General features: G+C 41.8%; 1 protein-coding gene and 1 long non-coding RNA gene across 10 annotated transcripts in view; one reads left to right on the top strand and one right to left on the bottom strand.

Annotated features, from left to right (window-relative positions):
• The window catches only part of PPP1R9A (protein phosphatase 1 regulatory subunit 9A), a 140,624-nt gene extending 130,828 nt beyond the window's left edge, over positions 1 to 9,796 (top strand). For 4 of the 9 annotated variants that reach the window (XM_065051090.1, XM_065051089.1, XM_065051094.1 and 1 more), the window contains 4 exons: positions 921 to 1,040; positions 2,924 to 2,947; positions 4,157 to 4,339; positions 5,335 to 6,231. In XM_065051090.1, the coding sequence (XP_064907162.1) occupies positions 921 to 1,040; positions 2,924 to 2,947; positions 4,157 to 4,339; positions 5,335 to 5,547 (540 nt within the window). In that variant the 3' untranslated portion in view covers positions 5,548 to 6,231. Of the gene's footprint in view, positions 1 to 920; positions 1,041 to 2,923; positions 2,948 to 4,156; positions 4,340 to 5,334 lie in introns of all 9 variants that reach the window. The other 5 variants (XM_065051091.1, XM_065051095.1, XM_065051097.1 and 2 more) reach the window with 3 other exon arrangements.
• A 2,094-nt stretch (positions 9,797 to 11,890) lies between these two features.
• Positions 11,891 to 14,600, bottom strand: LOC135578434 (uncharacterized). The gene is made up of 2 exons (XR_010470018.1): positions 14,373 to 14,600; positions 11,891 to 12,104 (listed from the first exon to the last, which is right to left on the bottom strand). It is a non-coding gene; the product is annotated as an uncharacterized LOC135578434 (long non-coding RNA).
• Between the last annotated feature and the right edge of the window lie 65 nt (positions 14,601 to 14,665).

Genomic DNA, 14,665 nt, shown 5'->3' on the forward strand with positions numbered 1-14,665 from the left:
TCTTTAGTGTTTTTTGTTTTGATTCTTGGATCCATATGAATTGAATTTTATGTACATTTTAATTCATTTAGATGTTAGATTGGAGATTAGAGGTGTCTATCATAAACTATATATTCAGTTTAAATGGAATATCTTGGTGTCCGTAATTTTTTTTACATTTTGTTTTTTATGATTCTCAGTCTATTGTGAAATACCTGTTAACTTTTATCTTCTTCTGAGAGTAATTTTGCTGTGTACCTGGAAAATATGTGCAGGCTTTTGCTGGTTTTTGCTGCAAGGTGTGATGTCTGTCATTGCATTGTTAAGAAAAAGCAGTGTTTGTGTTATGGTTATTATTTGAGTAAATAACACTCAATATCCAAAGTTCTCTTCTACTTTCAACTTCATTTTTTCCTAAAGGTATAGGCAAAGAGGGACGATCCTTTCACTTTTCTAGGAGATTATTTGGGACTCAAAAATGGCTTCACAAGATATTCTCCTTGCTCTTTCAATAGCAATTTTCACTTCTCTCTGCTAATTAATCCTCTGTCCTATTCTTTGTGCTACTGCCTGTGCTACGCTTGTCCTAAATATTTGGAGGACAGTAAAATGCTAGTGATTAACCCACAGAACCAGTAATTTAGTTCCAGGATGAGAGCCAGCATCTTAAGAGGGATTGTTTTCAGGCCCCTTTGCTATTAACTGAGGCATCAGGACAGCAAAGGTGTCTCTTGAAGTACACAATGGTAAAAATACTGTGTATTTAACAGTAGTATTTAACAATACTGCAAATTGGACTTCCTCATGTGTATTGCAACTGGTTTGGTAAATGGTCGAAATCACTCCTGAACTATGCCAACCTGAAAGACAAAAAGCAAATTTCCCTTTTAGATGCACATATTGGATTGTTTGTTCATTCTGACTCATCTTTTTCTCCACAGAATTTCACGTTCAACGATGATTTCAGTCCCAGCAGCACAAGTTCAGCTGATCTGAGCGGTTTAGGAGCAGAACCTAAAACCCCAGGTTTCTCGCACTCCTTAGCACTGTCATCAGATGAGGTATGCTGATGAAACTGTTTAAGGTGGGAAATAGTTGTTTCCTTTCTCCCATAGCATTTGGTTGATAATTACTCAAATAACAAAAGGGTATTTTTTAAGCAGTAGCATGGGAGAAGATAATTAATTTTGGTTTCTAGATTATAATTTTTATTGGTTGTATGATAATTACTGGAAATAAAGGTCTTATGGTATTATCATAAGAAAGCAGGATGCAGTTGATTTACTAAGAGATGCTATATCCTCACACATTTCAATGCATTTTTCCTACATTCTAAATAATGATCATGTGGACCAATACATATGCACACACGTGCACTAAAATAGACCTAATTGAGACAATTTTGAGGTAGTAAAGATAACAGTATAGTTTGGTAAATATAGTTGAGATGTAAGGCACCTTCACCTAGACTAATTTTCACCCTGATACATTACAATAATAATGGCCTGTACACACAGTAATTGTGTATTACTGTACCTGAATGTACATATATCGATTAGAATATATATGCGTAAATCCACTTTGCATTCTCTTTGTGCTTGCTTCGCATAGTGGATTTGAATTCAGTTACTTCAAACCAGAGATTTTTTGAACAATGATAATGTGAAAAAGCATTCCTAACCCTGTAAATTGGTGACATAATTGAGTCAAATATAATAGATTGACAATACTTTTCTTAAGATACTAGTTTTATAACCCAGTTGTCAATGAAGCTGCATGATTTGACAGTAGCTGACAGTGTGTCCTGTGGACTCAGGAAGCCCATGCCTTTGTTCTCTTAAAAACACTCAGGAAGAACTTCATATTTTTAATGTGAGGTTTGAACAAGTGCTTTTCTAGAGAGAAGGAAATTGAGGTATCTGTGTCTTCTTTTTTTTTAATGATGGTTAGGTTTGTGCTGTTTGTGCTTTGCATGGGTTTAAGGAATGAGAGCTGTTCCCTTGCAACCCCATGTGCCAAAATGCAAGTCTACAAAACCAACCGTTTACTTTAGAGGTTAGTCACCTCTAAAGGAATAAAGGCAATAAAGGGTAAAAAATTTTAAGAATCATAGGAGAGTGTAGACAGGAGTCTGTGTATTCTATGAATTACTGAAAACAATAAAGCCATAGTTTCTACTTTCTTTAGTATTAATACTCTCTTGATAATACATTTCATTCTCTTACCATGTTCCATTCCTCTTGTATATTTTATTGTGACAATGCCCTGTTCCAAGTGGTATTCAATTAAAAGCCTGAAAATGCTTTCATTTTGCTTGTTCAGCTCTCTACTTTATCACTTTAAAAACATCAAGCCTGAACAGGTCTATAAAAATGAATGTGTTTTCTCCCTCCTCTGCTGTGTGCCAAACTGCAGCCTCTGAATCAGGCCGGTGTTCAGTGGAAACCTCCACAGCCACCCTGGCAGGCTATAAGGCCAGCGTTGCCCTTCAGCCTTCTGTGACTTACTGCTGTGAGCGCTCCTTTGCTCAGACTTCTCTAGCAGATCTAACGTGAATATTTAAAGGATATTTAAAAAATGAAAGGGGGAGGGAACTCAGTTCTTGCAGGTTGTTCTCCTCTAATTAAGGAGCTTTGTCTCTTGCAATAGGAGCCATGAGAAAGGTTCCCGCTGGTTCTAGGATGTCAAGACCAGGAATTCCAAGGGCTTTTCATTGACACAGTCTCAGGTTTAGCTGCCAAATCATGTGTGTGCTGAGCTTTCAACATAACCTCTCTGCTTCTGGAAATAATTTTTTTAAAGAAATCTCTTTGGTTTTGAGTAGCCCTATCTGCTTGCAAATCTTGGTGCTGCTCTTGCCTGAACTTTTACATGCTGTTACATGTTCTGTATTTTGTTTCTATAATGCTTTTCTTTCCCATTTCTTCGTCGCTCCCTCACTCAGAGCCTGGATATGATTGATGATGAGGTGAGATACTAGTGTGCTGTTGTGGTGAATTGTGTGACCATCACGTGGCAACGTATTGTCTCATTTGCAGATTCACATTTCTTGTTTTACGGTGTTATGTGGCAAAGCCCCTTGTTTGAGCAGAACACACAGATGTCACTGGCTCCTCTCGCCTTGTCTTCAGTTGCCCTCTCCGTTCTGCTAAGAGTTTTTAAGACCATAGCAAATTGCAGTTTTTGCGATATGCTGGAAGGGAGAGAAAGGTCGGTGCCAGAGTAAATCTACCAGGCCAAGCATCAGCTGCACGGAGCTCCTGCTGGCGATAGAAGAAGAAAAAGATAGTGCTTAAACCGTCTTTTCCCCTTCCCTGAGAACTGGACAGCCAGAAGCCGAGAGAGCTCCCAGCATCATCTAACCCAGTGAAAAAGCTGCTCTAACAGCAGACAGCTGCCGCAGCCTGCAGCAGCTGCTTTGCTGACCACGGCTGGGACAGAGCAGCTTTTGTGTCAGGCCCCACGGGTGTACCCCTGGGTGGAGAGAGTGGCAGAGTGGGGACACGGGGCTGCCCCAGCAGCTGACAGCCCACCTACCCCTCCTGGTGCTGTGTCCATGCTCTCTTCCTCCTCCTCCTCCTCTGCTGCGCAGCGTGGTGGGGAGCAGGGCCAGGGCTGTGGGGCCTCTGTGTGTTCCACACCGCTCCTCTGTGTCATCTCATTGTCTTCCACAGGTAGCATCAGTCTCCCTGCCTGTTTGGTGTCATCACATTGAACTTCAGACTGGTTTTCTGAGTTTGTTTTTTTTCCTCTGAATTTCTTGTTTTATAGCTTTAACACATCATGAATATCTGTGAATGAGCATGGGAAGTGGAATGCAGAATTCAGTGCATCCTTTAGAAACATTCTAATTCAAAGGATAAAAATCTCATGAGGGAATGGGAGCATACGTGTTTTGAATTGTGCCACCTGGCCTTTTCAGTCCCTGTTTGAGTTAAAAGGAATGCCAGATCCTTTTTCTTTTTCTGTTTAGATGTAGAAGACCTTTTGGTTACCTCATACCAATTTTTCAATATCTGGTTAGGTACAGATGCAATATAGTCGTGTGAAATTGTTATTATTGTAGTGTAAAGATAGTACAGATACCTCTGCTTGGTTGCTGGTGGATTGTACAGGAAAATGTTGTTACTTGTTCTTGGTACTCTTTTAATAATAATGCAGCATGTTTTTGTCGCAGATCCTCGATGATGGACAGTCTCCCAAGCACAGTCAGTGTCAGAGTCGCGCTGTTCAGGAGTGGAGTGTGCAGCAGGTTTCCCACTGGTTAATGAGCCTGAACCTTGAACAGTACGTTTCCGAATTCAGTGCCCAAAACATTAATGGGGAACATCTCCTTCAGCTGGATGGGAGTAAGCTCAAGGTAATGGACTGACGACTTCAGGACTGCCTGTAGTATTTATTGTCACTTCAGGTAATCTGAAAGGAAGTAAGAACTCAGCCAGAAAGCAGTGAATCTCTGCGTGTGGACTGGTGACAGACTAGAATAATAAACACAGAGTATAAAGCCACAGCAACACTTTAAGAAATTCGCATATGCACTTGGATTCAGGAGCTTCAGAAATAGAGGGCATTTGCTTTGTGAAAACTCTGGGTGTATATAACATACCTATATTTGTTGTATGCATCAGTCATATAGCAGCATGCATAACTGGTATTTGCATGCATGTATTTCTCATCCAGCTCTGTTTCGCAAAAGGGTGATTCAGTTGAGATAGTAAATAGAAATACATCAGAAGTAGCAACTGAAAAATGGCTTACTGGAGTACTGGAGGCATAAGCTGCTTACCAGCTGTACTATCTTAGAACTAAGTACAGTTTTGATGTATAAAGTATGCATTGTTTCTTGTAGCGAAAATATGAGCCTACTTTTGTCAACAATAATTACAGGAAGGAGTTGTGGGAGGCTCAGCATATCCTAAAGTCAAAGTTTGGTGTTTCCTTTCTCAATTTTTGTACTGATCTTTCACTAACCCTGAGGGTTTTAGAAGCAAGCAAGTGAACTTCTGACTAAGGCATAGCAGTGAGAATTGGGCAGTCTTCTATGTAGACTTAGATTACTTCAGGAAAATTGTTTTATCTTTCTTTGACTCATTTGATCAATGAAATCAACATAGTCAAACTGTGGTTGCAATGAGATTTAATTTTTTTAATATTCTGGAAGTGAAAAGCATAAAAAGCAGAAGTATAACATATTATTACTTAAGCTTCAGGAACGTATCTGAGCTTGTCTCAGATTTGCTTAATTGTGATAGTCTTCTACCTATGAAGAATGATTATTAGAATACGAAAAATTTGGTAATAGATTAAAGCATATGAAATTCTTTTTGTATTTTAATTTTGTTTCCTCCACCTCAGGCTCTTGGTATGACATCTTCCCAGGACAGAGCAATCATTAAAAAAAAGCTAAAGGAAATGAAAGCATCTTTGGAGAAAGCTCGCAAAGCTCAAGAGAAAATGGAAAAGCAAAGGGAAAAACTTCGGAAGAAGGAACAAGAGCAACTGCAGAGGAAATCGAAGAAAACAGACAAGTCTTCATCAGATGCAACAGAGGGCACTCATGAGCAGTGATGAGCAAAAGTGCTGCTGTGTTAGTAAAGTGGAGGCACTTCAAGGGAAGAAAAACTCATGTCCACCCTGGTGCCCCTTCAGCTTTCTTGCATTTATTACACAAGAGTGTGTACAGAGAAATGGGGCTATACATAGAATGACTGGGGCAATTTATATTGTGTAGTTTTCTTTTCCTGCATATCCAGTTCACGTTCGTTGTTGTTGCCATGTGAAACAACCCCAGCCCCTCGGTTTGTTTTGTTGTTGTTGACAGCTGGCAGATTTCATATTTGTGTGGCGGTGTTTCCTTCCAAACTACTCTTCTCTATTGAGCTCTGTGTGTTTGGTCACTTCAGTAACCAGCATGATGCCGAGGAGCATGGTCTACTGCTTCACCTCCTTCTTCTGAACAGGATGACCAGTCAAAATGATTGGTGAACGTTTCTTCAGCTTGGTAAAAGGAGTTTGTGCTCTGTCCCATAGGAGTTGACTTAACTTTCTAACTGGAAGTGCAGCTTCTTTATGGTCTTTGGATACTCAGTTCTGTCTACTGGAGTAAGTTGCATCTGGCGTCAGTACCTTGAAGTGACGCTGCTCTGGAAACACAACTGTTCAGTGACTTTTTCTTATACACTGGAGATAAAGACAGGAGAGTCAGTATTCCTCCTGGGTGAAAGACAGGAGGTGAAACTCTTTCTGTTAACTGTACATTAGTTAATTGAGGAAGGAGGCAACGCCTTAAATGATTATGTGGGTTTACACAGAAATCTGAGGATAACATTTATCCTTCAGATATCTGAGCAAGGATGAATTTCTTACTAGAGCACAGCGTATATAGATCTGTATAAATTTCATTGTGCTCCCAGTGTGTAGGCAACTTTCTTAATAGCACACTCTGCTTTCTTTTTCATGTGTTTTGAACAGGAAACTGGGCTTGTGTTGGTTTGGGTTGGGTTTTGTTGTGTTTTGGTTTTTTTTTTTCCTTTCCCAAGAAAAACACCACATCTTCAGATTCATTCTCCAGTAAGCAGTGGGAGAATAAGCTTTGTGCTGTGCTGTTATGAAGCTGTTGTTGGAAATGCTCATGAAACTCGAGTTTGCTGAAGATTTTCGGTTTTACAGAAGTGCACTTTAAGAAGAGGAAGACGAGGGATTCTGGTTAAAAATAAATTCAGTACATTGCTGTTAAGATCAATGCTGCCATGGAGGTGACAGTTACTAAATCCAAAGCTGCCGTATATTAACTGTTTTGATTGATGTGTTTAAAGAATATCCCCACCAAAACCGGAATTTTTGGGCATAGGCTGCAGAATGTTTTGATGGCTTAGCAGTGGTCATATTACATCCTTCAGAGATATCTGTTTTCCTGGTGTATAAGGCCATCGGCAAAGCCCACTGTGTGATTTTGACTCTGACAGAAGCAGGATACAGCATACACTGCATAGTGTTACTGCCTCTTAAAGAGCGCTATTAAAATATTAAGTGTTTCTTCAAAAGAATGGACAGACAACAGGCAAATATCCACAGTATTAACTTACTGCTTTATAGTCAAAGCTAACTACGTAGCAGCATTCAGAGTTGAGAAACTCCCCTGTTGTGCATCCTGGAAGTTGTACTCTTCATCTGGTCATGCCAACCCATAAATTGTTTAAGATGTTGATGCAAAGTTAGAATCTTGAACTTAATAATTTGCCAGCCTAAAAAAATGCATATACTGAATTCTTTTGAAGAAAATGTTGTTTAGTTTGGCTTGGCTTCTCTTCTGCTCTGTACTTTATGGCATTCAGATTTGTGTCTGTAAAGTTCTCTGAAGCTCAGATTTGAAGCAGTTGGGATGCATTGTTTATAGTTACATTTCTCTTTTGATCCTGATAATGGTTTTGACATGTAAAATGATCTGCAAACTGGAAGAGCCTCGTTCATTCAAACTAATACACAATCAATCTGCTTAGCATTACCTTTATTTTTCCTTCCTAATCCAATTTCTACAAGATTCTGATGTATATTTTATTCAGATCTAAAAATGAAATTGCCGTAAAAGACACTTCCTGGTATTTCTAAAGGCTTGTGCTATTTTTCTTGAGATGATAGACCACTGGCAAAAAATACACCTGCTAACATGAATTCCACATTGCGGTGAATCTTTCTGCACTCTTTGTAGGAGAAAAGTTATAAAAATGTTTAACAACATCATAAAACTAGCATTCTGTTATATTAGGAGGTTATCAATTTATATTTGAGTAAGAGAAGTTATCTGGAAGAAACTGGAAATTTAATACTTTAAATATCATGTTGATAAATGCATTTGATGATTATTTTCTGTTTAAATTATGTTTACATTGTAGTCATGTGTAAGTGGTTGTATATAGTAATCTAAGGTGGTGTCCCTGTTCTGTGTTCTTTGTTTTCTTGGAAACTGGAGCAGACTGCTTGGCATTATACCTTGAGTTTTCATTCTTGCTGCTTAGAACAGTGCCTAGTTAATCTCTTCATTAATCAGATTCCTGTTCTGCAGAACAACTAATTCAACGTAAGTCCTTTAAGTATTCAGGGGGGGTTTATTGTTTTGTGGTAATGTTATTTTGTTAGACTAAAAAAAAAAAATAGAAAAACAAAAGAAGCAAACAAACAAACCCCTAACTTAAACATAAAATGCATTTTGATCAACACATGAAGACTAAGCAAACCAAGCAATGTCAAGAGTTTCGCTCTTTTCTGTGATAAAAGAGATTTATGTGGTTCCTTTTTATTAAGTATGGTAACCCATTTTTGGGATGTGCAGAAATGTCACTGGGTAGCAGATGTAAAGACTGGTGCAGTTGGAAACTGTTACTGTTCCATAGGATCTTGAAAGTCATGTTGCATTTTTCCCCCTTGTGTTGTGTAATGACATATATGAAACAGAAGATGTGTCATCATTCTTAACTTAAACTTCCCGTAAACCAGTGCTAAGTCAGACTAATGTGAGGTTTTATGTAATAAGAAGAAACAAATATTCCATGCTAAATGACTGGAAAGGGCTTCTCATTTAGCTCACCCGCAGATGTGTTGCCTGCTTTTGCATATTGATTTGTGGAGCTGAAGCAATGCTGAGTGCTGACCATGGGAGGCCAGTTCTGTGAACACCAGTTCTGCTCATTGCTGTGATATTGCTGGGTTGTGAATATATCCAGCCTCTGAGAAGATGAAGAAAGGAGAGGTAGCAAAAATGGAGCTCTGAAAAATACAAAATAAAAGATGCAACACTGCAGGTCACTTTAGTCCTAAAAAAATGTAGTGTTTATACTGGGATTGTGGGAAGAGTGGTGACTCCTTGCTCTGTCCAAATTGTTTTGCAGAGTCATCTGTTGTGCCACAACTTTAGTCTGCTGTGGGGGTACCACAAGAATCAAGTTTTTACTGGAATTACTGAGTAGCTTTCCTCTGAAGCTTGCCCATCCTCAGCTCCCATCGACATTCAGAGGTGCTTGACTCTGAGCATCAGGGTTCCTTATACTTCATTGCTTCCATCGAAGCCTCTTGTCCTCCTGAGCTGCTCCACCTTCACCCCCTGGCTCACATGCTGACGAGTAAGAGGTTGAAAACGTTGTGCGATTTTTAAAAATTAATTGTGTTCCACTTTTAAGTCAGAGAAAAAAATTCCACTCTTGTCAATAGTGCAGAATCCAGTTCTACAGTAGGAAGGAAGAAGATCGTAATTTAGCTGGGTCTGGCCAAGAAGTACCATTCCAGGTACCATCACAACACTGCAAATCAGAAGGAAAGGTTTGCACAGATCCAGCTGTAGTTCATTACAGAATCTGCAGCGCAGTCTGTGCTGTTCCTCAGTGCAGAAATTCAGAGGAATTTTGCAAGAATTAAGTCCTGTGTTGGTTTCTTAGACAAGTATTTACAGAGAGAAAATATTGTCAAGGCAAAAGCAAAGCCTGATCTTGCTCTTTTTAGGTGTGACTTTGTCCCCCGCATTATCATCAAACTAAGTGATGGAGGGACTGGACCCTTTTAATAACGCCTCCCTCATTCTGTACTCTCCCTCACTTGAAAACCTCAGGAAACCTATGTCGTGGTCCAAAACACCGAAGAAACAGTGCACATAATTAATTAAGTTGTAAATCTTTAACAGTCAAAATGGGCAGAGATGGTTTGAGGTTAGTTTTGTTAAATTAGTGATTGAAAATAATGACACCAAATAGTGTTTTTAGAAATGTTTAAGTGATTTGTGGTTTGATTCCTCTTTAAATAAATACGTATGAGTTTGTGCGTGCGCATACACGGGTGTCCATGCAGATTCACACTGCAGGAGTCGCAGCTGGGGCTGTGGCGCAGGGTCTGCGCTGTGGGCAGAGGGGCCCGGGGCTGTCTGCAAGCTCGGGGGAGCAACGCACTGCCCGAGTCTCGCCATGGTCACCCCTGGCTGTGCTGGGGGCTCTGCTCACTCTGCTTGTGGGGTTTTATGCCTTTTGCAGATCAGAAGATTTTGAAGTTTTCTTAAAACCGTATACATAATGGTCTTGTGCAGGTCTTGCTCACCGTCCTCAGTTTTTCTGGGGTGAGAGGCTGGCAGGATTAATTCATCGGACTGTCAGTGTTCTGGAAGGAAACCCTTTTTTATATTTTTATCCCTAATTTGGATTTCTGTTGGAGCGGTTTCAGCAGCAGGTTTTTGAGCAGGTTCGTGAGTGACATCCAAGGTGGCTTACCCACTCGCCACAGATCACACAGTCCCTTGTGTTAACCTCCTGTATGTATTTCACTGGATTTTTTTGCGCCTGTAGACCTGGCTTTTCAAAGCTGTGACACCTTAGCCATGACATTGAGCCCCCAATCCCTCTTTATAAAACAATCTGTTACTAATTACCACTGCTGACTGTGGTACTTTTGCCATTGGCATCGAGTAATGATTTTAAAGATGTGCGAGCAGTGAGAACGGGAAGGTTTGGTGTGAGTGCCCTGGGCTGCCTGTTTGGGAAGTTTGCGCTGCATTAGGAACAAGCCGTGGGGTTTGTGAAACGTGTTCTGCTGTTGGGCAGCTTTCTTCTTCCAGAGCGAGGAGAGCTGAGGAGGGCTGGCAGCTCATGACATCGGGTCCAACCCACATCACCCGGGAGCCTGAGCCTCCTGCCCGGGCTGCAGCAGGAGCTTCGTCACTGGCACCAGTGGAAGCGGGTTCAGGCTCCGATGCAGAAGCGTCCAAAGGGAAGAGAGATCTCTGGACACCAGACGTAAGGAGTAACCAGCCCTTTCTAACTGGGGAGTGCACAGGGAACCTCCTGCCTCCATACTTTCCCATCCACATTTACTGTCTGAACGACCACTTCTGTATTTTCCACTCACGTTGCAATGGTAACTCGCTGGTCACTGACAAGTGTTAAACATGTTGCTAGAGGACCAGGCAGCTAAAAAAACTAGGATGCACTGTGCTCACTGTAAAAATTGGCTTCTTGCATTGTTTCTTTTTATATGGTTGAAGAGGTGGTTGCGCTTCAGTTTTTTTCCTTTTCTTTTTTTAAAGAGGTCAAATGTATATGAAGTGCATGTTATCCTAAACTTTTTGTTTGTACATCTTGGTGTCTGATCATCTGCATGAAAGACACAGTAGTGCCACGTCTGAGCTTGTTCTCTTGTGCTTGGTTGATATGAACTTCTCTAGATGGTTGAGTTTTCCCCGAAATAACTTTGGTTAATATTTACTTATTGGGAGACATCAAAACAAAACATCATGGTGGCCCTTTGGTTTTCTTACAGTTTAAATACAAACAACAAAGCCTTGTGGTTTAAAGTTAATTTGTTAGTGTAAATAAATTTCTTGCCAATGAGTATTATTGTTGTTAGACAACGAATGCAATAAAATGAGAAATCCTGAATCTTTATTAGAATTTGTACTGAGTCCTCACTTTCCTGCCCGTTCGTTGGTCATTCCAGAAGAAATAACAAATGGGGAACACAACTGGACAGCTGTTGCGCCGGGGGTCAGACTGGGGGAGGGGACACATGGACCTTGCCCTGCTTGTTCTTTCCCTCCTTCTACTCAGTGCCGAGGATTACTTTAATCCCAGCTCTTGGCCAAATTGGCATGATTCACAGGCCTCCGAGTGGATCTCATCTACAATCTGTAATTATGTAAAAATAAGTAAAAAAAACCCAAAAAGAGTAAGGAAAGATAATGGCCTTTTTTCTTGATATGCAATTGAGATGTTGTGTGCCATCTTCTGCTGCAGGTTGATGTGAAAATAGGCTGCCTTCCTGCTCATGCTGGTCAATATTTGTCTCTTTAAAAGACCTTGATTCGTTTTGGTATATGAAAACATTTTACACTCAAGGTTAGTTATAATGGGCATTTTATACATTCAAAGTACAGCAGTTCTGTCTTTTAATTTGTCTTTATTAATTTGATTTTATTAAAGCATTAAATTGGGGAAAAGCAGGCAGCAGAGACTGTCCAATTTGTGTAGTCATTTCAGCGGATTTACATCTGGCAGAATCTAGGCCAAATACTCTGCACTTCATCTGTGCAACCCAGTATGTGTTTCCCAGTGGCTGAAATCATAAATCTTACTTTCCACTAATATAGCCACCACCTGCAAGAAGATAAAAGAATCCTCAGTCCATAAAATTATTATATTAATTAAAATGGGTATATTAAGAGGCTGTAAATCCACAACTGACACGTAAAATGTGTCTGCTCAGCAGCTTCCTAAGCCTGGAGGCATCTAAACATCTATCCCTGTTGTGCAAATTGTCTCAAATCCCTGCCGTTTGGTTTCCAAATGCCCAGAACCGCTCCAGGCTCCACAGAGCTCACACACTGTGATGGGTGATGTCTCCCCTGGGAGGGCAGCCTGGACATTCCCTCCGCAGGTTCCCTTGTCGGTGGGAGGTTGGGCTTGCGGTGCATCCTCTCCTCCACTGCTCTTTCTCCCCCGAGGCCGCTGCTGTGTTGTACCAAGGGGTGGAAGCTTTGCTCCAGCATGGCTTTACTTGCAGAACACGTCTGCTGTCTGTCCTGTCCAGCACCACTTCAATGCACAGTGGCCCAGCTTCAATTCCCAGCCCTGCACTGTGAGGCAGGACAGCTTTAGGGTAGGGTGGCATGGGCTTCCTTGCCTCTGGTTAAAGTCAAAGTTTCATTACCAGTAGGAGCAGATACTAAATCCTACCTATGATCTCTCCCCTCTCAAATGCTTTAGGAAAAAAAAAAGGCCCATCGCTTGCACGTGTTTCTCTTTGTGGGCAGAGTGCTGGGAAAACCTTCAGTATAGGAGCAGTTAAAAAAAAAGAGAAAAAAAACTTATTCACGAGTGAACACATTATTTTCTGAAATACCAAAACCGACAAAAAAATAGAAGTTCAACAACATCCAACAATATGTAGATTTGCTCATCTGAAGATGTTCTAAGCTACTGGAAAATACAAAATTAATGTTTTGATGGGTTACTTCTACTGGTGCCAAGGGAATCCCAGCTGTTACACTTCTGCAACCACAGAGTAAATCCAGGAGCCAGCAGCGTGACTGGCTGGTGTTTCAGCTGTGTTAACACCACTGTTGCAAAACCTCAAGTCTTTAGAAGGCGGTATTTAATTTACTTGAGAACAAATAGTGGCACAAGCCTAAATAATTATTTTAAAATTCTAGTGCGGGACATTGATGGCTAATCATGAACAAATTAATACCCCAACCTTTCCTTATTGTGAGAACTTCCTTCAGAGCAGTATTTTTCTGCCTGGGCTCTGGGAATGCCGTCTGTTCCTCAAGGCTGAAAATGGATTATGGGTTCCTGTAGGAAAGCACGCTGCTTCCCAGTTGAAAATGTCCTGCTGGGAGAGAAGCTGCTAAGGAAGGAGCAGCAAACCCGAGTTACAATAAATGACATTCTCGAGTGCTTGGTGCAGTCAGCTGATGCTGAAGCCAAGTCCAGCAAAGGAATGAGACGAAAGTTGCCCTGGTTCAGGGCCAGCTCAGCTGTCTGCGCGCCAGGGTTAGCAAAAGATTTGAACCGTGATCTGAATGGATAAGTCCCTGTCACCAAAGCCTCCATAGGCAGGCACTAAACCCTGAGCAGCGCTCAAGTCCCCAGATCAACTGTGGGCATTTTGGAGAGGAGCTGTGAACACAGTTTGTGCACAGACCTGCTAAGGCAGGGCCATGCCCAAGAGACGAGGTCAATCAGCTGCCTGGTTAACCCTAAAGTCTCCCCCTCCAGCCACTGCCAGACCCCTGCAGCATGTGCTATTTGTACACAAAACATCACAAACACCAGCAACCACTCTTGCTGCAGGGATGATGGAGTTGTCTGGCATGGCAGCAGCGGGATGCTGCCAGTGTCGGGAAAGGCACAGTGACTGAGCCAACGCACTGCAGGCTCATTTCTTAAACCTTGCACAACTTCTTGTGCCCAGGGATGTACCTGACACCACAGTGTCCCTGCCAGCGAGCCAGTGGCAGTGCAGGGGCCCAGGCTGGAGGGGATGCAGCAAGACCCACAGCCACAAGCCCTGGCACCGCTCCTTGCTCCAGTTAGAGCTGTCCTTTTCCCTCAGAAAGTGGCAATAACACCTTTGTATCAGTGGATGAAACCATGAGGCTTGTTTGTGCTAGAAAGGAACAGCACAGGAATCAAGAGATGTCAGCACACGCATTTTCTGTTCAGGGCCACTGCTGACCCAAGCCATACCCTTCAGTAATGCATCCTTTAGCCGGAACAGCAAAACCCAAAGACGGATGAATGTTCACACATACTCTGACTCCTGTCTCAGTGTTCAGGTCACTTCAGAACAGGTTATTTGCTCTGTCTTGTAGGCAGAAGCATGCTTGTGTTTGCAAAGTCCTGAATTTTCCACACACTCACCAGATTAGAGGAGGCCATGGCTAGTGGTGAAACAAATTGCAGCAGGGACACCGGAACAGCAATTAGCACGCAGGGTCGGGCTCCTTCTCCTCCCGAGCTCACACTTCACGAGCAGCCAGCCCTTCTTCTCCACACAGCGGGGGAAAGACAGCAGCGAGGCAACGCTACCGCATCAGCAGAGGGGATGGTGGCCGCCAGGAAGGAGCTGCTCTGCGAGCAAGGACATCTTTGCTAATGAATGAAGAGCTCAGTCCACAGGCAGGAAACCAAGTGGTGGCTCAAACAGGGGCTTC

This window comes from Columba livia, chromosome 2, assembly GCF_036013475.1.
Source record: "Columba livia isolate bColLiv1 breed racing homer chromosome 2, bColLiv1.pat.W.v2, whole genome shotgun sequence".
NCBI classification, from domain to species: Eukaryota; Metazoa; Chordata; class Aves; order Columbiformes; family Columbidae; genus Columba; species Columba livia.